A 27503-nucleotide genomic window follows, 5' to 3' on the forward strand; every position below is an offset into this window, starting at 1 on the left:
CTATCAGCTCTGCAGAATAGTCTGTAAGAGCCTCCAACCAAGCCAGTCAATGCTTTTGTTTCTTCGATTGGGAGTTCATGAGATGAGAGAGGGCAGGGCACAAGAGTTCAGAAGGACCTTTGCTTGGGGCTGATGGAGCTCAGAGAAATTTGAGTAAGCACCTCTGCCTCTACAGAGGACTCAGTTCTGTTCTGCTGACTGCAGCAGAGCTCCCAGTGAACTCTCTTATGTTTATGCATCAGTGGTATAGGGGGAAATCACAAGTTCCTTAAGGAAAAATCTGGGAGCTAATAAGCTTGGCACACAGGAACTGGGCAGCATGAAAGGTTATATAAGCATGTTCTTGCACTGCTCCAGAAAGCTCTCCCTACTCAGAAGGAACATAGTCCTCAAGGATTTCTGGATGATGTTGGCATTGGGAGCCCTTAAGGCCTTAATTCTTCCTCCTCCTTTCCCCCTGATACCTGCTGATGGGGACATTCGCTGATTTTGCCACTCTGCTCAGACTCGGGGGAGATGCAGGAGGGGTTTGCCCCTGTTGCTTGTTCACATAAATTGTGACTCATATGCCGTTTACTAGACTTTCTAGTCATTTTTCTTTTTCTACTTCTCTCACCCCATCCCCCCTCCACTGCCCCAACCTGCATCATGTTTGACAGAACCTAGAAGTACAGGGAGGTCAGAAGGAGGTCGTCCTGGGGTATATTATTTTCCTTGGTACCCATTTGGGCAGGAAGGGATGAGATAGGGTCATTTCAAATTTCTGGCAACAGATATTTGATTACATCCTTCCTTTCTTTCAAGTTCCATCCCTCCCCTTTCCCTCTTTTTCCCTTTTCTCTCACTGTGCATTTTTGTGTTCTCCTCTTTACCATTTGGGGAGGCACATCTGTTTCTTTCAAACCTTCCTTTTTTCAGTTTCTGTTCTTTTGGCTGACCATTTACATTCAGAAGAAACTGGCTCTACCCCCATATTTTTTTTTTTACTTCATTGTGAAAGGAATAATTTATTATAATTGAAGTCCTGGAAGGTGTTTCTCTCTCTCTCTCTCTCTCTCTCTCTCTCTCTCTCTTTCTCCCTCTCTCTCCCTCCCTCCCTCTCTCCTCCTTTCCTCCCTCTTTTCTTTTATCTCTTCTCTCTCCTTCCTCTCTCCCTTGTTCTCTATTTGTCTCTCCCTTTCCCTCTTCTCTTTCCCTCTTTCATCTTTCTGCTTTTTTCCCTTTCTTTCTCCCTTTCCCTTCTCTTTTCTTCCTGTCTCCCTCTCCTTTCTCTCTCTCTCCTCACCTTTTCCCTCTTTCCCCACCTCCTTCTTTCTCTCTGGGTTTCATCTCTGTTCCAAGGAAGCTTGGAAGGCACTTCAAATCAAAGAAAATCAGCTTCTTCTGCCTTTCTCTTTTGTGTTCATGTTACAGGCTGAGTCTGGTTCTCAGTGCTTATAGGATTGATGCTTCCGAAAATAAAACTTGGAAGCCATGCTGTTGCCTGAACTGTCCTTCAGATGATAGGACACAGCCCAACACCAAAGCAACAAGGGTGTGCAAGTGAGATGAGGGGGAGGAGGGGAGGACAGGAATGAGTAGGAAGTTGATAGTTTAAAAAAAAAGCCTTTCTAACTGAGGAGCAGGAGCTCAGATCATGTTTTCTCGACAGTTTCCTCATGTTCCATCTACAGGACTGAATCCAGCAACTACTTTGTGAGCTGGGAACTGTTCCCTGGTTTGAAAGGATTATCCAAGGTTATTTTCAAAGCAGTGGCCAGTGATCCATTTTCTTCCCTCACCTTGGGGACTTGCATCCTTAAAGCTGAGGCAGTGAATTCAGTAAACTCTGTCAGTCACAGGCTCATAGCCCTAGGGCTGGAAAGGCCAGCCCTAGGCCCATCTGGCCCAGCCTCCATATTGGACCCATGGGGTGTCTCCAGGCATGGAGTCAGGAAGATCAGGACTCAAATCTAGCCTGAGACACTTAGTAGTATCTGACTGAGTGACCCCTGCACAAGTTATTCAGCCTCTGTTTACCTCGTTTTCCTCATCTTTAAAATGGGGATACTAATAGTACCTATTTCCCACAGTTGTTGTGAGGATAAAATGAGCTAATAATGAAAAGTGCTTAACACAAAGTCTGGAACATAGTAATCACCATATTAATGTTAATTATTACCAGCACTATTATTTTTCTACGTCTCAACAGTTATTTTATTTTTTTACAATATATTTTGTTTTATTCCTCAATTATATGTTAAAGACTTTTTTAACATTCGGAGATTTTTTTTAAAGTTTTAGGTTCCAAATTCTATCTTTCCCTCCTTTCCTCCTTTTTCCCCTCTTAATTTACAGAAGGAAACTGAAGCCCCAGAAAGTTAAGGGTCTTGTCCAAAGCTACACATGGCAGAAGTGGGATTTTAACCCACCACTGAAAGCAGTGGTTTTAACTCTGTGTTTTTGTTTCTGTTCTGTTTTGTTTACTTTGAAAAGTAAAGTAACTTGATGTGGGGAATATACTGTGAGTTACTGTCAAAGTTTTGTGACTTTAGAATGAATACCTAATTTGGTTTTACTGTCTTAGTCATCCCCTGAGCCTTACTACCACTTGTGGATTTTTGTTCTTCAAACAGAGATTTTTACTCTTTGAATGGTCTTGCTGTTGGGAAAATTGAGCTCAGAAACCTCAGCTTTGCCTGAGTCACTGCATTCAATGGTCACCACCTCTGATTGGCTTTCTGTGCATTCCCCCTCCCCTTAAAAACAATCTAAATACTGAAAACCCTAGGGTTTCTCTTTGACCTGTTCATTGGCCTAGTCCAGAAACCAGAAACCATTCACTGCACTCCCAGGTTAGAGTGTCTAAGGAGGTGAGAGGGGGTAGAGTAGACAGAGCATGGGGCACTCTGGGCAAACAGGGAGAAGCTGACTTCATGCCCAGTGCTGCCGGCCAATGATGGTTTTGCTTCTTTGGCAGACAGAGGTTTTTCAGCTGAGTCATTACCCAGTTAGTTGAGTGGTATTTTTTTTAGGGGAGGAAAAACACATGGTAAGTTCCGCAGGAAAAAAAAAAAAAGAAGAAGAAGAAATCCTCAACCTACAGATGACACAGAGTTAACTCACGAGTGACTAGATCATATCCTGCAGACAGTTCCACTTCCTTAGTCATACCCTAGAGCTACTGGCCACTAAGAGACAAAGGTCCTTAAGGATCTGGGCCTTCTTAAGAATGACACTTCAGTAGAATGCCTTGAAAACCCATTTTTTAAAGAGGAGAAAGCATTAACAGTCATTCATGTATACCACTCTGAGACCAAGAAGACTTTAAAGGGAAGACTTTGTCAGCCAAGAAGTCACAGGGCAATTTACATTATAAAAACCCCAGACTATATTAAGTATAGTAATGCCTTATTTGGTTCCTTCCCACAACATCATGTGGCACAGACTAGGGGTTTAACTCCAATCAATATGTATTATCAAAGTCAGTAGAAGCTTGTTGGCAGCTAGGTGGCATAGTGGAGAGTGTGCCAGGTCTGGAGTCAGGAAGGCACATCTTCCTGAGTTCAAATCTGGCCTCCAACACTTACTAGCTGGGTGATCCTGGACAAGTCACTTACCCCTGTTTGCCTCAGTTTCCTCATCTGTAAAATGAGCTAGAGAAGGAAAGGGCAAACCACTCTAGTTAATCTTTGCTAAGAAAACCCCAGATAGGGTCACAAAGAGTAGGAAAAAACTGAAAAAGAATGGGTAACAGTCTACAACAATGTCTTATTTATCTAGCCCTGATGGTGAATGAGGTATTTCTCATAAGTGAATTTTCCACATAGTTGGAGTTTATGTCTTTAGGTGCCACAACTTCAAAAAAAATTTTTTAAACCATATACGATGGAAATCTTTCTGAAATGTGTTCCATACTTCCTCATCTTCTTAAGCAGAGGATACTAATCAGTGTTAAACTAGTTCTTGATGATTCAAGGCTGTAATTATAAACATAATTCGTGGTACAGAAGTGTAATAAAATGGCTTCAGGACCTATGGTGGTGTACCAGGTTGGTCTGTGTGTCCCAAGTCAAAATGACTACAAACTACCATGTTATTTGAATTTTTATCTTTGCTTCTCATGTCTCCTCCCTTCTGGGTTGTCAGTTATAATTTCCCTGTTTGTGGCTGTCTCCTCCTTGTAATTTGTTGCATCTAATCTGTCTGTGGGCTTGGAAACCAGTTATCTAAATCTGTTAGAATCATATGTAAAGTAAGAGTAAATTGTCTGTGATTTTGCCTGAGGGGTTCTCTCTTGAGCAAAGTGCATAAGCTTTCTGGTCCTAGGGATTCATTATATCGGATCATAGATTTAGAGTTGGTTTAATGGTTGGATCATCTAATCCAACTCCCCTGTTTTAGGGCAAAACTGAGGGTGAGAAAGGGCAAATTATTTGCCCAGTGTTACAATGGTCCCTCACTTCAATGTCATTATTCTTTCATTTGAACCATATCGCCTTCCTGTATGTCCTTCAACTGTACAGGGGCTCTCCATTCATTCAAAACCATTTAAGAGAGGCAGTAGTTTGTAACTTGCTCCATAGTACTGCTTTTGATACAAGTTGGCCGTGTGACCATGGACAAGTCACTTAACCATTCAGTGAGTGTCCCAGGAAAACCCTCTAAGATGGTGCTGAAGGGAGATCCTGATTTCAGTTGAAAGAGGGAGTCCCCCCAAATGGAATTCTGGCAGCTATGAAATCAAGGATCCAGACCCCCCCCAAAAAATCCCTACATTTGTCGTGTTGTACTTGTACAACACTGTGATGCACCCAGAGGATTTAAAAAGATCATGATCGTGTGGCTTTTGTACTCAGAGAACTTATAGCCTACTAGAGCAGAAGGCAGGAGTTAAAAATACACACAAACCTATGGTACTACGTAAGAAAACACACCTGTGGTGCAGAACACAGGATAATTTGAGTATGCAGTGTCATATGATATCATAGGAAGGAAAAATCATTTTTGATGGGAAGACAGAACGTGGGTCTTAAAGGATGGGAGTGATTTAGGCACAAGGAAAAGCAAAGAGATGGAACAGAAAAGAAATAGCTGTTTGTGAACACATGTATTCTCTACTACTAGGTGGTAAGCTCCTGCAGGATAAAGACTATGTCCTTCTTTTGGTTTCCCTCATTCTCCAGGGACAGGGCCTGGCACATAGCTAGCATGCCCAGGGTACAAATTGTAAGGTTGGCTCATCTCAGGTGCCTGGTAACATCTACTTCTTCTGCTCCCTTTAAGCATTCTCATTTCTGTTTCTATTTCTATCAGTCCTCTTGAAAGTACTTTTGATTTGGAATACTGCTTCAGATGCTTTTCTGGAAGTAGGCAGGAGTGTGCTGGAGCTGATTGTACAGGTTTGCAAGAGCTGATTGTTAAATTTCTGGTGTGAGTATTTATATATTGGCAAATACTATAAAAAATCAGCGCTAGATTAATTGTTTTGTTGGTTGTATAGACTTAAGAAAGTGGTTGGGGGTAATTGTTAATAATTCAAATTAAACTTAAAAGTGTATTCTGCATTTTCTGAGAGCTGGTTATTAAACATTTACCAGCCCACCCTGGAAGTAGGTGATCTTCATGTGTGTCCTTTCTTAACTATGTATTCTATATATTTGAAATGAGAGTGGGGGTGAGGATGATTGGAGAGGCACACCGTCTGCTTATCCCAACTTATCTTTCTGTACTCCCCAGCATTTACCCTTCCTCCTTCTTGGCTAGGTTGTTTCTGTTCTCTTTTCTCCCTCCTTTCTCTTTTCCGTTTACCCAAATCGTATCTCTTCTTCAAGGCCCAGCTTCAATCCTGCACAACTACCCATAAAGTCTTCTTTGACCTCTCCAACACTCACTGAGAGCTATTGATTCAACAAATTTCTTTTAATTTAGACCTTTTTCTCCATGACCCCTTTTGAGATTTTCATAGCAAAGACATTGGAGTGGTTTGCCATTTCCTTCTCTGACTCATTTTACAGATGAAGAAACTGAGGCAATCAGGGTTAAGTGACTTGCCCAGGGTCACACAGCTAGTAAGTTTCTGAGACCAGATTTGAATTCAGCAAGATGAGTAGTCCTGACTCCAGGCCTGGTGCCGTATGCACTATGGCGCCACCTAGCAGCCAGCAAACTTCTACTGATTGATAGTAAGCGTTGACCTGAATTAAGCACTTACTTTTTGTAGCATGATGTGGCAGGTAATTATATTGTCTTATATAGCTCAATATCATTTTATATGCCGTGTGTCTTGTCTGTCCAGTTAGGCCATAGGCTCTTCAAGGGAAGGAAGCAAACAGGTTGTATGCTACTTTTGTTTCCCCCCCCCAGCACTTAACAAAGTAATCAGTCTGTCCCTCGCTCAACAAACATTTAATCCAGGGCTGGGGGCACAGAGATAAAGCGCTGGAGTTACAAAGAAGTGCAACTCTATCCCTGCCTTCAAGAAGCTTCCACTCTAATTGGCCAGACAGTACGTACAAACAAGTGGAACACCAAAGATGATCCACTGAGGCACTAGAATACTGACCAATTGGGAAAGGCTTCTTGTTGAAGGTGGGACCTTAGCTGGGACTTGAAAGAAAGCAGGAAAGCCAGAGGAAGAAAGGGGAAACGCATTTATTAAGTGCTTACTGTGTACTGGGCATACAAATACACACAAAAAGAAAGTCTCTGCCACCAAGTACTGGTTCACATTGAGAAGGCTGGTGTAGGTGGTTAAAATGTTACAGGGCGAAATCAAAGGTGTCGAGGGAAGTTCCAGGGTCAGGATGAGATGGTGTGGGGTGCAAGTCTGAGAGTTAGGAATCAGGGCCAAGAGGGAAATTATTTGTTTTACTTGTAAATATTTGTTATGGGTTGATTGGTTGACTGAGAAGGAGCTTAGAGAAATGGATCAAAGTGTGGACTTGGAATCAATGAGACCTGAGTGCTAATTCTTCCTCAAACACTTGATAGCTATATGACTCTGGGCCAGTCACTTAGCTTCTCTGGGTCTGAATTTATACCTCTGTACAATGGGTATAGCAGTAGTACCTACCTCACAGGATTAAGAGGATCAAATGAGAGAAAGAAACAAAGAAAAAAATGAATATCTATGCATAGCTTTTTCCTCTCTTCTCCTGCTTCTAGACTATAAGATCCACGCTTATCAAAACTTTCTTAGCACAGTACTTTGCACATTTTGTTGCTGGTCACTTATTTAGTCCTGCCTGACCCTTTGTGACTCCATATGGGATTTTCTTGACAAAGATACTGGAGTGGTTGGCCATTTCCTTCTCCAACAGATTAAGACAAACAGAGGTTAAGTGACTTGTCTAGGGTCACATAGCTAGTGAGCATCTGAGACTGGATTTGAACTCAGGTCTTCCTGACTCCAGGCCCAGCTCTATCCACTTAGCCGCCTAGCTGCCTCCCTTTGTACCATAGTAGATGTTTAATGTGCGAAGAATGAATAAATCACAGGCTTGTGTCCTATACTCACCCGTACCATTGTCGTGAAGCTTAAAGTTGGGCCAGAAACCATCTCCTCTTGGGATTCTCCCACTCCTACTGGGGACCCTCATTGAATATAAAACATCTCTGCCACTTTTCAGCTGCATGACCTCCCTAGGTCTCCATTTCCCCATCTGTCAAATGAGAGCGGAGAACTAAATGATATCTAAGGCCTCCTTCAGGCTTGATTGTTTTATGAGTCCATAAACTTACTAGTTGTCATGTACGTATATCTTTAATTTAGCCCAGGGGTGGGGAACCTGTGTCCTCAAGGCTACATATGACCTTCTAGGTCCTCAAGTGCGGTCCTTTGACTGAATCCAAACTTTACAGAACAAATCCCCTTAATAAAAGGATTTGTTCTGTGAAACTTGGACTCAGTCAAAAGGGCACACCCAAGGACCTAGAAGCCCACATGTGACCTCCAGGCTGCAGGTTTCACACCCCTGTTAACCAGTGGCAAGCTGATTCTTAGGGAATCCAAGATGGTAGACAGTCAGTGTGAGGTCATTCTAACCTCAGGAGGGAGAGTTGATTTGATTAAAACTATTATTATCATTATTATTATTGTCAGTCATACTATTAAAATGGTCTGATTCCCACAAGGAATCAAGAAGCAGTAATTCTTATTTATAATTCAGCAGCCTATCTATCTATCATTCCTATGGTAATGAAGCCCAGAAGGTAAACAGTGTCTAGATGTGAGTAAGGGCATGGAGTAAAATCCAGTTCTAGCTAGTTCCTGATTCTGGACCTACCACTCCTGACCTAGAACTCCACCCAAAAACTTGAGGTTTCAGCAGCACGGGAAAACCCCCCGAAACAGCCCAAAATGGCAATCTCACCAATTGTTCCCCTTTTCTGACCAAGGTTAGAAGGCAGGAGGGATCACAGTTATTTATAGTTGCTTGTTTGCAAACATGCTGGGTTGTAACAAAGACTGTCCAAATGCAAGCTTTACTGTGGATTGCCCTCTAAACAATGCATTTTACCTTTTGATTGGGAAAACCACTTGGGAATTTCATAATACACAGTCCGACTTGTTCTCACTCTCAACTCTGGCACCTCCTCTGAATCTGCAGTTTCCCTAAGGGCCAGCATCTCACCCGATGTAATTCGATGTAATTCTCCCATCCAGTTACATAGGGCAAGGTTCTGTCTCAAGAAATTCAGTGGGAACTCCAAGTGTGGAGGGAATAAGAAACAAAGGGAAATACACTGAGTGAAGAAAATAGAAGAAAAAAAGGAAGGGACTGGTACTCATAAAGACTATAGGAAATATAAGACATGGATAAGGCCAAAAAAAATCACAGATCTACAGTCGGAAGGAACTTCAAAGGTCATTTAGTTTGCCTCACCTCTTCCCCCAATTCTTTCTGATGCTTTAAAAAAACAAACAAACAAAAAAAAACTTTTAGTGTTAGAGATCCTGGAACCCTTGGGCTGAGAGAAATTCAAGAGAATGTCCCCCTGGATTTAGTTAAAGAACACATCAAGCCCTTCAAGAAAAATAATGTGCTAACTTTGTTTGGAGAAGTAGATAACTTCCTTTGGTAATAAGATACATTTAGAACTAGAAGGGATCTTAGCAGTCATCTAATATAACCCCCTTATTTTACAGATGAGGAAACTGAGGCTCTGAGAAATGAAATTACTACTCAAGGTCACTTATACTACCCTGTTCAGTAGTAAGGAGCAGAACCAGGATTTGAACACAGATCTTCACTCCAAATTCAGTTCCCTTTCCATCGTACTGGGTGTAGGGGTTGCTTTGGGTGTCAGTATCTCACTGTTTAGCTCTTTGAATTGCAAAATTCAGGTCTAGCTTAAGATTTTTGTTCAAAAATTGTATTTTTATTCTTAAGAGGAAAACCCTGGAAAAGTATGTCATGCGTAGGTTTTTTCTGCACCTCCTGAAATTATCCTGGAAGAAAATATAGTTATGAATGAGAAGTCAGGTACCAGTTTGTATGATGCCCATAGCCTAGTGATGGTGGGCACAGTGCCTGACACATAGTAGGTGCTTAATACGTTCAAATTACTGGATTGATTGTTGATACAGGGAGAGGGAAGAGGCTGGGAGAAAGAGGGAAGAAAGATGCACATTTTGTACTTAGCATTGAAGCTGTTGGGTTTTTTCTTGCTTATCAGTAAGTCCTTTAGGTCATGGACTGTCAACCAACTGGTATTTAAACAGCCTTGGCCTTTATTTTATCTCAGGAACTGGTTGCTTTTAACAGTTACTATGACTGATTTACCTAAATTTTAATTTGGGTAACTTTTATCATGAAGCTTGTGGTCTGTCCTCCTAAATATGCTCCTAAATAATGAGTAGCCCTTTTGATAATATCATAGAGACAAAGCTGGACCCTCAAACCAGGGACCCATTCAGACAGGCAGATCATTATCATATTATGGTAAAAGGCTTGGAACTCCTGAAAATGGTCTGAAGTCAAAGATGTGATTCAAGGGGCCCAGGAGAGGTAGAATTCATTTTAAGTACTTTCTTAAGTTTTTGTGCATGGTGTGTTGGGGAAAGGTCTTCTTACTTTTTGTGTCCTTTGTCCCCACCAGTGACACATGTCTTTGTCCCTCTTTGCCATCGGGAATGGCAGCCAGGTGTTCTGTCTGTTACCCCAGTTCTTAAGCATTTGGGTCCTGTCCGGTCCTTTTGTAAACCTTTTGATTTCTTTCTTTTCCTGCCTGTCAAAATCACCTCCGGATTCCAGCAGGGCAGTCAAGGAAAGAGATGGCTTTCTATGCCTTAAGTAAGGCAGCTAGGACTTTTTCTGTGAGGTGTAGGTCTCAATTAGTGCAAGAAACCACCTCTTCTTAACCTTCCAGTAGCCTCCCTCCACCCCCCTCCACCCCAATGCACCTATTTCCCACTCCCCTCAACCCCCCTCCATCTCCCCTTCAAATTCCTTGCCATCCCTACCACCTTCTGACTACATCTGGAATCAGAGGATGTGAGGGCAAGTAATAGAGTGTCAGTGGAAGTAATTGATTCCTCACACAGAGAGAATTCTCTCGCCTTTAGTGTCAATGGAGCTGAACCAGAGCTTGGGAGGGTGAGCGAGACTTGTAAGCAGTCCATGACTGAGCTGTCAGGGCCAAGCTAGACACACCAGAGAGTGAGTGAGTGAGAGGGAAAACAGTGGAACGAATAATTGTTTTACTGCAAAGAAGTAAACAATATTTCAGCCCAAGAATGGGCATTTTGAAAGAGAAAGGTATCGGGAGCTAAAAATTGGAAATAATAGGTTTTAACCAAAGATAATTTTTTTTTCTTTCTCCAGGTGGGCAGTTTATCTCCCCTTCATTACCCATTATCATCATCATTATCATTAAAATAATTGTTGTTATAATTATTTACTGATGATACCTCTGGTTTAATGGGGTACCTATCATCCAAAGAGTTCAAAGCACTTTATCTCCTCCCATCATGCCTTGAGGAAGACTGCAGGGAATCATTACTCTTTGTTTTATAGTCTGGGAACCTGTGGTACCAAGAGAGAAAATAACTTGGCTCAAGTCAGAGAACAAGTCAGAGGCTTGCAGGATGCAGACTTTCCATTTGATTGTCTTTTTATCAGTTTGGGGTGTCTCCAGCCGCTCAGCTTCTCTATTTCTCCATGACTCTCTCCTTTTGGCCCCTTGTAATCTCAACTCTGACTCCAGCTAGCTCTTCCTGGCCCACTTGGAAGGACCCCATGACTAAAGAGTATTTGCCATTTCCATTTCCCAGAAGGCCAGGCTACTAAGAGACAAAAGGGCTGCATGATACCAAAATCTTTCCTTCTTTCCTTGAGTGCCATGTTTCAAAACAACTGCTATGTCAAGGATGGAAGGAAAGTGCCTTTTGATGACTGGACTGGAGCTTTGTATTGAGGGGAAGGCCACTTAACACTGTGTGTTGGGAGGCTTTTCTGAAAACTGTATAGAAGTGTGTGCTCCAGTTCCATCTTTCCATACTAGCCTCCAAGTGGACCCATCAAACACTCAAGCCTTTTTTGCTATTTGCAAACCTCCCAGTTCCCCCCCAACTCATTCTAGTTAGAAAGGTGGAGTCCTCTCTGCTAGGAGATCAGAACTCCAACCCAGCTTTGAACATGTCCGGTTGCCTTTAAACTCAGCAGGAACAAGGTATTCAGAATTCACTGTCCAGAAGAAGAGCCAGGATATGAATGGGATGAAAGTCAAGCGATTGCTGAGTGAGGGAAGCCATTTCAGCTGACTAACCACCAGCGCTTACTCTTCTGTTAAGAGAACTCATGTGAGCTCATCATTTTCCTCCTGCCATAGTTTTTACTCTGTGATCAGTTAATCCCAGGAGCCAGCAAAAACTCCAGGCCTTGTAACCTGAAGCCACATGTGAAAGGAGTCAAAGAGCAAGACCAGTCCCACCTGCCATGTATTGCTGAAATACTTCTCAGGCCTCTTTAGGCTTCTGCATGGAACATTTTCAAATGGCCTTTACCTTTTCTAGGTTTTGTTGTAGAGAATGGACACCAGAAAATGGAAGACCAGGGAGGAAGAGGGGAGGAGAAAATGACTAAAATAATAAAGCCTTCACAAAGGAAAAGAAAAAATACAGCACAAAACCTCTGAGAGGCAGTAATTCCCTCATCCCAGAGCACCTCAGAGAATCTCAGCAGGGATCCCATTTTCTGGACAGATGGAGAGGTTATGACTTGCTTTTACAATTTGATCCTCTGGGAGCTGGGAGTAGTAAATGACTGTCTGAGAGCAAACTACTCACCCGGGTGAAAGGAATGAACTCTTCCCTCACCACAGGGCACAGGGGAGGGGATTTGGTAAACTACCCTGATTCCTTTCTTTGGCTCACCTTGGAATCAGGCCCCCTATGCACTGCCATACGTTCCCCCAGGTAGTCCTCTGTTACACAGCTCTCAGAGGATTCAGCTCTCTCTAGGCATTTTCATTATTCCCATTTTACAGATGAGGAAATTGAGGCTTGAATTAGTTATCCATGTTGGCTCATTCAGCCAGTCAACTTAGAATACAAATGACCAGTCCTAGTGGTGCTACGGCAGTTTCCTGCTGCCCAGTAGCATGCCCCTCACACATCCAGTGAGAAAAAAAAAGTGGCTGGAAATTCCAAGCTGCTCTTCCTTTTGTGATCTCATTTCCAAACACAAGGGAAGGGGCCCTGTGAGTTAAACAGTAAGGGTGAAGATTTTATAGAGTTGGTCCTGGAGACCAAAATAGACCTAAACAGCCATGCGTAAGCCCCGAATAAACAGCCTGCCGAGAAGTATTAAACAGCACATTAGCACATCTTGTTTTCTTATGTAACAAATGATTTTCCAGACATGTCCCATCTGAGCAAGAGTCTCATCAGTACTTCTCCCAGGAGCAGGGGGCTAGCCACATTGCCACAGGAATGTGACTCACTGGTATGGGAGGAGCGTTCAGCCAGGGATCTCTTTTGTGTGTGTGTGTGTGTGTGTGTGTGTGTGTGTTTGTGTCTGGGGGTGCTGGCGTCAGAGCTCTGCCGAGTGGGCTTCATCCGCCTCAAGTTCATCTGCAGTGAAACTTGTCAGACGTACTGTCTGAAAAGGGAAGTCTCCTTCCTTATATAAAGCAGCATTCTTGGCAGTTAGTTGTATGAGGAACAATGAGTATGAAAGGTTCTCCCCTATTATGGGTCTTCTGTGGAAAAATAACCAACTGTTATAAATAGATGGTATTTGTAGTTTCCATTTTCTTGCCTCCAAGGTTTAGGGGGATAAGTCCTTCAGTTTGTTTTGGGTTAGACTCTCTACGTGATTCCTTTGCTAAATGGCCAGTTTTCACCACCGTCCCCCCAAAGCCCGGGTGACCTTGACTGAGAGAGGATTGAGAATGAAAAGCTACAAATATTAAAGATTTGTGGTGGGAAGCAATAAAGGAGAAGAAAGAAATGCCAAATAACAGCTATTAAAAACACACCCAACATAGATACAAGTTCATCGACATAAACTTAATATGTCTGTCAAGCACACATAGACCTCTAAAACATAGGATAGAAACAATTCGTATCTCAACTTCTTAGAACCATCATATGACAGTTGAAAGGGACCTTTGAGGTCATCTGGTCCAACCTCTTTATTTTATAAATAAAGAAACTTGAGGTACCAAGAAGAGATCCAAGGTCACATGGCAAAAGTGGGACTTTGGATCCATATCTCCTGACTCCTAATATCCAGTGTCTTTCTACTGTATCTTACTACATAGTATTAATATGTGAGTCTTAGTAGAATATTGGTTGAATATATGTATAGACTACCTAAATGTCATATCTGCATTTACCTTGTTGAGTTGTTTTCAGTTGTGCCTGACTCTCTGTGACCCCATTTGGGGTTTTCTTGGCAGGGATACTGGAGTGGTTTGCCATTTCCTTCTCTAGTACATTTTACAAATGAGGAAGCTGAGGCAGATAGCATAAAGTGACTTATCCAGATAGGATAAAGTGATGTAGCTAGCAAGTATCTGAGGCCAGATTTGAACTCAGAAAGATAAGTCTTCCTGATTCCAGGCCTGGTGCACTATCCACTGCAACCCCTGGGTCTTCTTTATAATCTATAGCTCTTTGTTACTTTCAATTGATGTAGCTTTATATTTCTCTATGTACATCTATGTATATAGCCAGCATCTATGTATATATGCCAGCACTTAGAACAGTGCCTGGCACATAGTAGGAACTTAATAAATATTTATTGATTGATATGTATGGACAAGCAACATAATGCATTTAAAAAGGTGATGGATTTGGAATAAAAAAAAACAACAACTTGGATTCAAATCCTATGTGACATTGGACAGATCACCTAACTTCTCTGAGACTTAATCTCCTCTTCTGTAAAATGAGAGGTTTGGCTTAGACCTTTAAAATCCCTTTCAGCTCGAAAGAAAGGCGGCAGGGTGATACAATAGATAGGGCACTGGGCTTGGAGTCAGGAAGACCTGAGTTAAAATTCTGCCTCAGATATTTACTAACTAAGTTAGCAAATAATTTAAATAAAATTATTTATTTAACCATAAATAAATTACTTACCCTCTCTCAGCCTCAGTTTACTCATCTGTAAAACGGAGATGTTTGTTGTGAGGATCAGATGAGATATCATATGTAAAGCACTTTCTCAGTCAGTTGGCAGTTAATCCACAAGGATTTATTAAGTACCTACTATGTGCCAGGCAGTGTGCTGAACATTGGGAAAACCATCAGAAATACATGGACATGTTTTAGAAAGACAGCCTGCATCCTCAAGGAGCATGCATTATAATAGGTTAAGTCGTGGAGTCCTGATGTAGAAGTCTGGATTCTAACTTGATAAGAAATGATAAGATAGTTAGCCTGGGTGCTCTCCTGAAGTGCAAGTTCTTATAGTAATCTAATCAGAAGGAGGGGTCCCAGAGGCAGAGGGTGCTTCTGGGTTGTGAATTCCCTGGCTGAAGTGATCTTCCAGGATGAAGAGGTTTCTGGGAAGTGATGGAGAGGTCCCTATAAATGCTATTCCTGCCACTGTTGTTGGTCTGTCCAAACTGGGTTGAGACTTGGATTGGCCCTAAGTGGTTCTCACAACCTTGACAGAACCCATATGGGCCATTCGCCATAAGGTACCCCAACTTAAATTAGGAAGATTTCTGTATAAGTCCTTTAAAATTTATCCTGAAGCAGTTTGAAATTTTTTATTCAGTAACCTGCAGTCGACTGAATTGGCCATTGATATCAGCATCATGTATATCATCTCTTTGTGTTTTTAGCAGCCTTGCCTACTGAGAAGTGGAAAAGCTAGTCCTCCATTTTTTGCCACCTACCTTCCTCACAGTTTTTTTTTAATGTAAGGATTAATGAGACAGTGTTTGTTTAAAAAAAAAAGTCTTTGAGCTCCTTGGAAGAAAGGCACTCCAGGAGGTGATATATTCCCTGGCCTGGGTAATCTACCCATGAAATATGGCACTTTGAAAGTGTGAGAAACATCTCAAATCACTCTGACAGCATTTTAATTATAGTTGATTTGTTTGCTGCTAATAGTGAAAATGCTGTCAAAGTGATTTGAGATGTGTTTTTTTCCACTCATAATGTTATATTTCATGTTTTTGGAGTCATTGAAGCAGCATTTTGATTTCAAGAAATACACGAGATGGCTCAGTGACTATAAAGAGATGATAGTCTGCAGGAAGTGGACATGGGTTCTTAAGAGACCAAGCGCCCTTATGAAAAAAATAGGTGATTGTGAACATGGTATGCCCATGTGAAACAAGGTTTAAAGTATGCATTTAGAAGCTGAGTCATGGAAAAGGGAAGCAGGGTGCTTAGCTCCCTGGTTGGGCCTATGGATTTGGGTAGAGCTGATATGTGTTTACATCTTTCACTACATGGAATGTGTTTCAGCAGCAATCACCTATGACATTAGTAGGATACTTAGGTTATAGGGTATCCAAGTACTACTGTGCTCCATGAATGAGAAATGAGATCTAGAGAATCCAGGGAAGATGGGCCACCTCAGAGTGGGTTAGGAAAATCATCTTGCCCTCTTAGAAATTTCATCTGCTGTGCCCTTTATTTAGCTTCTAATTTTTGCTGTATTGGTCGATCTTTCTTCTGGTGTCTAGCTAAGGAAGTTTCTGGGGAGGTTGCCCTTCTGGAAACCAGAACATTTCCTTGGTAGCTAGGCGGCCCAGGGCACAGAGTGTTGGACTTAGAGTCAGAAAGACCTGAGTTCAAATACTGATTCAGATGCTTACTAGCGGTGTGACCCAGGGCTAGTTATTTAATCGCTCTCCACCTCAGTTTCTTCATCAGTAAGAGAACATAATGGGCAGCTAGGCAGCACAGTGGATAGAGTGCTAGAGTTCAGATCAGAAAGATCTAAGTTCAAATCCAGCATCAGAAACTGTCTAGTTGTTTGACCTCCGTTTGCTACTGGAGATGGAATTGGCAAAGCGCTCCAGTATCTTTGCCAAGAAAACCCCATAGACAGATGTCCAGGGGTCACAAAGAGTAGGATATGACTAAAAGGACTGAAAAATAACAAACAGATACCATAATAATAGCTCCTACCTCCCAGGGTGTTGTGAAGAACAAATGAGATCATGTAAGTAAAGCTTTTGTAAACCTTAAATGCAAAATATTATTTAGAAGCTTGGATGAAAGTTTTGCTTCCCCTTTCTCTCCTTGACATGCATCAGTCCCAAGGATAGCACTTTCTATGTAGCTAGTTAAAACAGGGCCATCTCCAGTTGACCTGATCCATGTCTGGCCACTGGATCCAGATGGCTCCAGAGGAGAGAGTGAGGCTGATGACTTTGCACAGCCCTCCCTCACTTAAATCCAATTCTCTTGCATGTCATGGCATCACCTTCTTGATGTCATGGGCCTCTTTGAGAACAAAGGAGCATACATCAACAATAATAGCTAAAACTGTACTCAGTTTGAGATTAGGGTATATGAGTGGTCTAGAACACACGTGGCTTCAGTGACCTTCCCAGTCATCAACAGCTCTTTTCTCTTAAGCTGATTTGAGCTATTCACGTTCTAGGATCCACACTGAAATTAGGAAGAGTAGCCTAGATCTTGAACTTGCAAAAAGAATGATGGAAATGCTCTCCAGGCCAAGGGCTCAGTTGTAGCCATCAGAATCTGTGGGTAGAAGAATGATAGGGCACCTGAGGGAATGGTCCTAAGGTGAACGAAGACCAGAGACAGACCTTCACACACATCGTCTCATGATTTAAGCCTGATGTTCAAAAGTGGTGCTCTAGCTTTGTGAGGAATTTTTTCATTTTGAGAGAGATTATATGCCTAATGCAAGACAAACAGAGCAGTTAACACACGTCTGTTAGTTGGTCCATGCTTCAGTCTTTAAGTCCAATCGTATGTTTTTAGAGGAATCCCTTTGACTCCCCTGTCAGCCAGGAAAGAACCCCATGAAGAACCACACAGGAAGACGGTGGCACCCAGATTCACTAAGAGCCCTTCTCAGACATCGAGCTACATTTGTTCAGAAACCACAGACTTTCTAAGCACTACAGAGCTCTTCACAAATTCACTTGATAATGTTGAAATATCTAAGATTTGTTCCGTTTGTAGAAAATCCTTCAATAATAACACATTTCCCAGAATGTTGTGGCAAGAGGCAAATGAAATGTTCTCTATGTGTCATTTGGATTATGACGTTTTATTAAAAAAAAAAAGTGGGGATGGGATGTTGTGTGGTTAAGTGAGTCGGGACCACCATGCTGAACTGGGGAAGGATAGTTACCTCGAAGCAGTGTCACTGTTAGGGGAAGAGTATGCAACAGGAAGACCTTGGCAACTGGGCGTTGTGCTCTAAATGAAAAAAACTCAGATTTCTTAGCACTTTCAGATCAACAATATGGCTTACTCAAAAACAGTCTTGTGAGGTAGATATTACAACTATCCACTCCCATTTTACAGATGAGGAACTTAAGGGACTTGCCTCTGGTCAAAGGGCTTGTAAGCAGCAGAGATAGGACATGAGCCAAGGTCTTCTGACTCCAAATGTGGTAACCATTCAAACATACTATGTTGCTTGTCAAATGATATTCATGTATGAAAACCCAGCTTTGGTCAAAAGATCTTAGAAACATGAAAACTAGGGCCAGAAGAAACCTCAGAGGCCATTTTGCAGATATATTATTAAATAGATTCCCTATAGGGATTCATTTAAGTAACAAACTCTCCTAGCACGTTGAGAGGATGATTTGATTTGTGTAGAACTTTATCAAGGCTATCTTAATATTTAAAATTTGTTTTTCTCAGCATCCAACGTAATACCTTGTACACAATAGGCTTTTAATAAATGTTTGTCAATTAAAATGAAGGTGGAAATGAAGAGGAAAAGAAGGGAGGAGTGTAAGCATTTCCATAGCCTCTACATGTGCCAGGTACTGTGCTAAGTAAAGCTTTTAAAAAATATATCATTTGATTTTCACTGAGAGGTAAGTGCCATTAGTATCCTCATTTTACAGTTGAAGAAACTGAGGCAAAAAGAAATTAAATGACTTTCCCAGGGAAATACAGCTAATGTCTCAGGCTTTATTTGAACTCGAGTCTTCCTTATTTCAAGCCCAGTGTTCTGCCACTCAATGCCTCCAGTGAATGAAATTTGACCATCTCTAAGGCCCCTTCCCATCCTAAAGGCTATAATTCCTTTTGGCTTTTTATTTTCATTTTAAAAGTTGTGAACTTAAAAAAACCCCACAAATGAAATGGGTATTCCCATATACATAGTAGAACAGGAAAAAAAGGATCGTACATAAGACTGGAAATCTTTGTTATGAGCAGCTTGTTTTTCTTTTTCCAGCCTGTAGCTTTCAAAGCTGTAGTCTTTGACTGTGCTTCTTTCTGACTTTATTTCTGTTCTCTGTATTAAAAAAAAAAAAAAGATGCCCCAATGACCCTCTTTTCACTTCACTTCTTTTCTTTCCGTCTTATCCCTAACTCTTTCACTCCTATACCCACCACAACTGGGAAAAAAAACCAAAAAGCAAAGCCCTTGTTACCAGTGTGTGTCGTCAAAAAATCCCAGATTTTCACCTTGACTGTGTCTCCAAATGTCTATTTGATTTTTCATCTTGAGTCTATCACCTCTCTGTAAAGAGGTGGGTAGATGACTTCAACATTAGGCCTCAGGCATTGTAATGAATCATTGCATTGATCATGACTTGGAGGAGCGGTTCTTAACTTCACGTCCACAGACAGATTTTTAAGGAATCTGTAAACTGTGAAGAGAAAAACAATTCTTAATTTTCACCAGCCTCTAACTGTTATTTGACATTTCCTTCAATAATAAATGTAAGCAACCAACGTGATTCTCAGAAGGGATCCAGAGGCTTCACCAGACTGCCAATGGGGTCCTTGGTACAAAAACCAGTTAAGAATCCTTCACTTGAAAGTAGGTTATTTTAATTTTCAAGGCCAAATAGAAATATATTCTTTGATCAGGAGAGATTTTCTCAGCTTCTCCTCACCCCATCCTCATTCCATCCCCTACTTCTGTGTAACCTTGAGAAAACCATGTTACATTTTTGTGGTTTGGGTGACTGCTAAGTTAAATGGGCCTCAAACTTGTCCCTTACCCATTTAGGCTGGCAGCTGTGAGGAATAAGGAATATGGGCAGATGTTAGAGGCCCTAGTGTACCACTATTACACCATCAGGCATCAATTTGCAGGAAAAGCTTATGATGAGAAAGGCTTATAACATTGTGAGACTAATTGGTAGGGGCTTTCCTTGCTGGGCCTGAGAAAATCTTGGGGGTTTTCTTGAGAAAAATACCACATCGACTTTCACTTTCCATCTGGGTCCAGTCAAGTGCCCTTTGTTTCGAAAATCAAGAAAGTATAAGAGCTCAGTTTAGCTACCAATCCAGCTTTGCCCTTCTTTGCTTCTGCCTACCACCCTAACCTCAGCTTCAGGGTTTGTTTGTTTTTTTGTCAGGAGTTCAGTCCTCTTCCTTCACAGGCAGTAGCTGAGTCTGGTCCTCTTCTCTTTGTTTCATCCACCCAACTCAATGGATTTGCCAGAGTTGGAGTGGTTGACTGATAAGGTGTGGCTTGAAGGAGTTGGGAGGAGATAGGAGACCATTTTGCCTTGTACAAGCTACTTATCCAAGAAGACTGTATGTGACAGTCCAGGGAAGGCAGTATCCAATGGAAAGTAGCATTTCCGACTCTGCTTCATGTCCTGGAGGAAGAAATTTCTTACGTGTTATTTTAACAGGTTGATGCAAAAGTAAATAAACAGGCAGAGGGAGGCAGAGAGAGATGGATAGTTTTCACTAAATAATGTTACACTGGTCAGCAATTTAAAGGGGGTGGTGAGAAGCAGAGGTTTCTCAACTAAGCAGCTGGGTCAGGAGTATTGAGTGGGATCTGAGAAGGGGAAGCAAGAAGATGTAAATATCAATCTGCAAGTTTCCAGAACCCACAGCATCCCTCAGTCCTCATTCCTCCCCTAGGCCTGGGTGTGGTTGGGTTATTTAAGGGGCCATTTTCTCAAGCCCGTGTAGACCATTCTCCTTAAGGTCGGTAAGACACTAGGAAGTATCCTAAAGCTGATGTGTAGTCTTGCAAAAAATAATAGATGTACAGTCATATCAAGAAGAGACTGGTTCCCCAGAGATTCATGCTGGGCTCTTGTCTTATTGAAGAGTTGGATTAGGATGCTGATTCCTTTATTTTTAATGTTCTTGGCTTGTTGTCACCAATCATGGTGTAATGCCTGGAGTTCTGCATTGTCATCTCAGGGAGGGAAGGGGCTAACGGCTATAGGTTTAGTAATATTACTTTGAAAGAAGATAAAGATGAGAATGGAAAGAAAAGAAAGCTAGGGAGAAGGGAGGCCTGCTGAGAAGGGAGGAGGTGGACATTTTCTTGGGAAGTTTTTGAAATGTGGTACCATTACATCATGATGAAGACTCAGGAGCTGAAGGAGGTATTCTCACCCTGTCACTTGATCATTTTGTAATCTTAGTAAGTCATTTCACTGGTCTCCATTTTCCCATCTGAAAAATGAATACGACAGCATGCTTTCCTTACTGATCTTGGGCTAAAACAACTGAATGGAAAAGTTAACTGTAAAATAATGATATGGGATAGGGCCTGGCATAGGGGATTCTCATATGTGGAAGCTTCCTCTGCCAATACAGGTAAATACTTCCTCTGAAACTTGTAGTCTTAGAGATGGTTACCTAACTGAAAAGTGATATTCCCGAGGTCAAACAGCTAGTCCATGGCAGAGGCAGAACCTGAACCCAGATCCTCCTGGCTTTGAAGCCAGATCTATCCACTATGCCATACTTACTCTCAAAAGAATAATAGTTAATATTTATATGGTGTTCTGAGTTTTGCAAAATACTCTATATACATGTATATATCATTTAATTCTCACAATAACCCTATGAGATAGGTGCTATTATTATCCCATTTTATGGATAATAAGAAATAACAATAGCTAACATTTATAGAGTGCCTGCTATGTGCCAGGTACTGTGCCAACCACTTCACCATTATTAGCACATTTGATTTTCACAGCAATTCTGGGAGGTAGTTGCTATTATCCCATTTTATAGGTAAGGAAACAGAAACTGAGGTGGGATTTGAACTCAAGTCTTCCTGACACTAGGCCCAGCACTCTATGTACTGTGTCAGACTGTCTTTCAGGCAGGAGATGCTTGGCTACAAAGAACCATGCAGGAGCAAAGTATTCTTCTTTTGTTGATTTCTTTCTTCTTGTTGTGTGTTCTCTTACACTATCAACTAGGTATGACTTCATTGAGATTCGAGATGGGGACAGTGAATCTGCAGACCTCCTGGGAAAGCATTGTGGGAATATCGCCCCTCCCACCATCATCTCCTCGGGGTCAGTGCTCTACATCAAGTTCACGTCTGATTATGCTCGTCAGGGCGCTGGCTTCTCACTGCGCTATGAGATCTTCAAGACAGGTCAGTCATGTCCCAGGAGGAGATACGTACCTATCAGACACCTCGGTGCCTCTGAGCAGAGAGGGGAGGAGCTTGGCAGATATGGGAGAGCAGGGGAGGGGAGAGGGTGCAAGCCTGAAAGGAAAGATGGGAACCCTGGGTGGGGGACGTTTCCTCATGTCATCTGTTGAGGGAAGAGAATCTAAGTCATATGGGTGAGAGTATTTTATTTTCAGTAAAGGTGGTACAGGAGAGCATTGAGGATAAAACATCTTTCTTCTGGCAACCTATTCAAGAAAAGTAATGGGCAGAATCCAATTCTCTAAGTAAATTTTTAAAAAGATCTTTCCCACCTATAGAAATCCCATTCATCCCCCCAAAATTGGTATTGGGGTCCATTTCCATTTATCACCTCCAAGGCAATGGAGTGAAATGGAAAAGCTTCAGAAGGCCTGGATTCCGGTCCTGAGTGCCAGTCTGTGTGTTCTTGGGAAAATCATTTCCCATCTGTGGGCCTCAGCTTCTTCATCTGAATAAATGAAAGGGGTGTGACTAGATGCCCTCTGAAGTCCCTTCCAGCTCTCAGTCTATGGCCCTTGCTGAGAAAGCACAGACATCTGTCCACAGCAGCCCCCCTCACTCTCCCTCCTCCCATTCCCAAACACATCTAGATTGCTGTGAAAACCAATCAGAAAGGTGTAGGAAGGAGAGGCAGAGAGGATTACATTTCTTAGTACTTGGCACCTGGGTCTCCCTTTGGTCTGTCCTGGTTTCTTTTTAGACCCCATCAGTCTGGGCTGGTACTTGATTTCATGGCTGACGTAAGGAAGTTTTCTTTTCCCTTCCTGGCATAAGAAGTCCTCTTTATTGATTCAGCCTCTGTGTTGAAGCATCCCAAACAAAGACCTTTTTCTGTGTGCCCCTCATGGCTCTTTTTAAGCCAAGGAGGAGTGAGACTTGTCTCTCCAGAGCCTCTCTGATCACACACTCGTGTCAATAGACCCATGGCATCCTCATACATCAGCAATGATGCATTTCACCTCCTTTGCAGTCTGGGGTTTTATGACTGGTGTAGTGCTAGGCAAAGGGAAGACTTTCTCACAGAGGGGAGAAAGCCAGGCGCCTCTGGAGTTCAATGCAAAGGGAACTATTTAGATATATTTTCTTTTTTGCCAAACAGTTCTTAAAAGGAAGTGGTAGCTGCTGAAAGCACTTTTTATGTCTTCTCTGTCTAAATATTTATCAGATTTGTCTGCATGAGAATAAGAATTTACAACAAAATAAAGGGGGAAAGCTATGTGAGTGAGCAGGAGCATAGGCTTTCACAGGGTGAGTAAGGAGGCAAACATGCTCCTGAAGAGGTGAATAGCCTGTGGTGGTGAGCTCCAGGCCTAAGTGAGGGGAGACAAAAATGCAGCAGGGCCCAACACACTTTATGGCTGGTTCCAGCCTCTTGGAAATAACATCATCAGTATGATCTTGAGCCTTCCTTAATTATAAAAAGCAAGCTGACATCAACAGAAATAGCCAGTCACCATCCTGGAAGCAGTCCTCAGCAGCACTCAAAAATTGCATTGGGTAAAGTTTGTGTAGGAAACAGACATGAAGGAACTAAAGGGTGGAATGATGTAAGGTGACTACAGTTAAGGTGGGTGGAAGAATTAATTTTTTTTCTTTTCCAATTTAAACAAATGGTTATTGACAGCTTCTGTTTTTATATCACCTTTAGCTCTCAACCCACTGAACCATCTCTTGTGACAAAGAATAAAGTAAAACGTCAAGTTAAGTCAGCATGCATATAAGTGCCTACTATGTTATGTACTTGGGATACAAAGAAAGGCAAAAGATAGTCCCAGGCTGTCAAGGCATTCACAGTCTAATTAAGCAAATTAATAATAAAATAATTTATGTATGTTTATAAATATAACACTTATTGTATAATATGATACAGTGCAATACAATATACTATAATACAATATATTAAGTAAGTAATTAAAAACCAACCAACTTAGCCATTGATCTAACAGCATATTCACTGTTCCACAGTCATAGCTCCTTGGCTTTGCAAAGAAGGGAAGGGGTCCATTGTCTAACGGCCCAACCTTATGGTCATCATAATGACATAGTGTCCATCTTGGCCTCACTCTCTGAATTTATATTGTTATAGTAACTGTGAGTTGTTTAGATGGTGCAGTGGGCAGAGTGCAGGGCCTGAAGCTAGGAAGAAGGACTGAATTCAAATATTAGCTCAGATGTTAACTAGCTGTGTGTCCTGGGCAAATCAGTTAATATCCCTCTGCCTCAGATTCCTCAACTGTAAATGGGGACAATTATATCACCAATCTTCTACGGTTATTGTGAGGATTAAATGAGATAATATTTGTAGAGTTCTTTGCACACTGTCTGGCATGTAGTTTTTTATTGGTTTTTTTGAGGCAGTTAGGATTAAGCCCAGCATCATACAGCTAGTAAGAATCTGAAGCCGGATTTGAACTCAGGATCTGCTGACTTCAGAGCCAGTCCTCTATCCGCTGCACCACCTACTTGCCCCAGCATCTGGCACAAAGTAGGCACTTAACAAGTGTTTTCTTCCTTCCTAATTGTGTGGATCATTTTCCTGGTTCTGCTTACTTTAGCAGACATATATGTCTATATAAAATCTTCCTATGAGAAATAGACATTTTGAGGACTGGTTTTTACCATTCTTAAGCTTAGGATGTTACTCTGGTCTCAGAAATCCTTCAAACCAATATAAATTTGCATTCTCATCAGTTTTAAATATAAATGAGCATCATGCCTCCTTTTTTTGGTGGAAAGGTTAGTCAACGGAGGGAAGGAAAGGCGATTGTCAGGAAGTCAGATACAAAGAAGAGGGTTCTACAGGTTGAGTGTCATTGTTTAAAGACCCACCAAAGCACAACTTCAAAGGCTAGAGCACGTCTTTGGATTGCTGGGACATAGTTGTGGAGATCTGAATTCAAATCCTGTCTCAGACACTTACTAGCTGCGTCAGCCTGGGCAAGTCAAGTAAACTTTCTGTATCTCAATTTCCCCATCTATAAAATGGAGATAATAATCAAACCTAGCTCATAGAATTACTATGAGGATAAAATGAGATGACATATCAAAAAACTACCCTTAATGTGGTATATAAATGCTAGGTATAAAAATATTTTAAAAAATAAATGCTAGTTAGAGATAGACTTTAGGTGGTGATACAGTGTTCAGGTCTGAGTGGACCTCTGGTCATGCAAACGTCAGAGGTACAAAAGGGACAAGATGTCACTCACTGGACCTTCCAGTCTCAAATGGGGGCATGGTAAGGCCATTGGGGGAACATCCCTGAATACCATATCTAGCTGTGTAGACACATGGCTCTGCTGGATACAAAATTAGGAAGAGTTGAAAATCCATTAAGGGGGCAGGCCTTGTGCCTACATTTTCACTGTTGGTGTCCTGGGAAAACACACACACACACACACACACACACACACACACACACACACACACAAGGTTTACGTCATCAACTAAACATGAAAGAAATGCATGAATATACTAAAGAAATCCAAACAAACATAGTTCTGTTTGTTGGCGAGCATTCTTCAAAGAGAACAAGAGGGGGAAACTGTAAACAGAGATATACAAATACACATACCAGAGGGCTTTGGAGCCCAGAGACAGTATATTATACCATTAGAACACTGCTGAAGAAATATACCGAGAGAGATAAACTCACAACTTCAGTGCAGACAGGGAACATCGTGATAGGTCTGGGTGCTTCATGTCTGGCTCCAGCTGAAGTGGGCTATAAGAGATCATATATCACTCGATCAGTTTTTTTATTCTCTCTTTTTTTAAAAAAAAAAATTATTTATTTTATTTTTAATTTGTGAAATAAATCAAGCATTTCCATAACATCAGGCTGGTTATCTGCATAGAAGAAGGTTAGCTGGAGGCAAATCTTGCAAATTTAAAAATGAGATATCCCATCATGGATAGAAATGGCAGTAGAAATTTCAAGCATCATTTTTTTAAAATCACTGTTGAAAACTGAGTTAGAGGTTAGTTCCTCCCCTACTGTCTCTTGAACTTGAGTTCAAGGTCAAGATGCCTTTCTTGGGACCTAGTGATGACTAGGTTGGCATCTCAGCTGTAACATGTAGCTGGGGGAATCCTAACACCCCTGAGCTGAGGGGCTGGGTTAAGTTCAGCTTTCAACATATCTACTTTAGTTTGGCTTTTAGTGAGAAGACTTTTCTAGAAAAGCTCCAGATACTTTTGGAAACCCTTGTTCAGGTTTTTTTGCTTTGGGGACTGCTGTTCCAATTATACAGCAGCTAGGAAATCATGCTGGGCTAAAGCTGTTTAGAAAGAAATAGCTCCCTGCTGTAGAAACCACTTAGTTTCCCTGGCAGATCTTTGCATGCAGTATAGAGAAGGGTGTCTGGTCCATCTGAATGGATTGAGCTTTTTTTAATGTGTCTGACCCCTTTGACATAATTGCTGAGGAAGAACCTAACTTTAGTTCTGAGAATGCTTATGTTTCTCCTGGTTTCTCTGACTTAAGAGAAGCAGCATGGAATGGGGGATAGAGTTCCCTTTAGACATAAGAAAACCTGGTTTCAGGTTCTGACAATGACCCATACTCGCTGTATGACCTTTGTCCAGTCACTTAGCCTCTAAATATTCTAGGCAAATCTAAACACTGAAAAGAAGGGGCCGATCTGTGATGGTAGGAGTATTCTACCACATGTGGGAGTTCCCCATGGCAGTGAAATCATGGGTCCCATCCCTATCCCTCTGATTCTTATTGGACATTCAATATGTCCTTCTTTCGGTCTTCAGACCAGTCCCAGAGCAGTAGACAGGCTTCAAGATGCCCTGAAGAGTTAGGCACCCACTATTTAAAAGGAAAAGGTCTGGTTGTTGGGGTTTTGCTACCGGTATTGCTAAGTGCATCCTGGTATCTACCTGGGCGAGAATCTCTTCTGAGCCAGGGGCCAACTGATGGAAGTAACAGCCCTGGGGCAGAGACACGCCTCTCTTTTGAATAACCAAACGTATAATTGGGCACAATCTTCTGGGAATCAAATGTATTTGAGAATCTTTCCTCTAGTCTTTTGTTTCGAAACAAAAGGAGCAAGCATGGGCAGGAGATGGGGGCTGTGGTTTGGAAGAGTGTGTTTGTGGTGCTGCTGAGGAAGAACAGGAAGGAGGGGGTGTTTTCAGGAACCTTCTTTGAAACTGTTGGTAATTTCCCTCTTGTGTGAAGCATCTGACAGGACCAGGGATTTCGCTTTAATTCCCTGCTCCCAAGGGAAATTCCAGTCCTCTTTAAAGAGAATTACAGTAAGGGTAGGCTCGAGGAGGGAAAGTCAATACTCCTCCCCTGGCACTCAAAACTGACCTGCATGTTGAGAGTGGAGGTTTAATTTTCTTGTTGCCACGCATGTGGCCCTGCCAGCCGGGCTACAAGGGGAGGCAGCACAGCAGCGGCTAAACCCTAACCTTTTCAAAATTCCTCTCGGACCCCTTGAA

General features: G+C 41.9%; 1 protein-coding gene across 4 annotated transcripts in view; it reads left to right on the forward strand.

Moving 5' to 3' along the window:
* The window catches only part of NRP2 (neuropilin 2), a 147741-nt gene that overhangs the window by 18865 nt on the left and 101373 nt on the right, over positions 1-27503 (forward strand). For all 4 annotated transcript variants that reach the window (XM_072620109.1, XM_072620110.1, XM_072620111.1 and 1 more), the window contains exon 3: positions 21805-21986. In XM_072620109.1, the coding sequence (XP_072476210.1) occupies positions 21805-21986 (182 nt within the window). The remainder of the gene's footprint in view (positions 1-21804; positions 21987-27503) is intronic.

This window comes from Notamacropus eugenii, chromosome 6, assembly GCF_028372415.1.
Source record: "Notamacropus eugenii isolate mMacEug1 chromosome 6, mMacEug1.pri_v2, whole genome shotgun sequence".
NCBI classification, from domain to species: Eukaryota; Metazoa; Chordata; class Mammalia; order Diprotodontia; family Macropodidae; genus Notamacropus; species Notamacropus eugenii.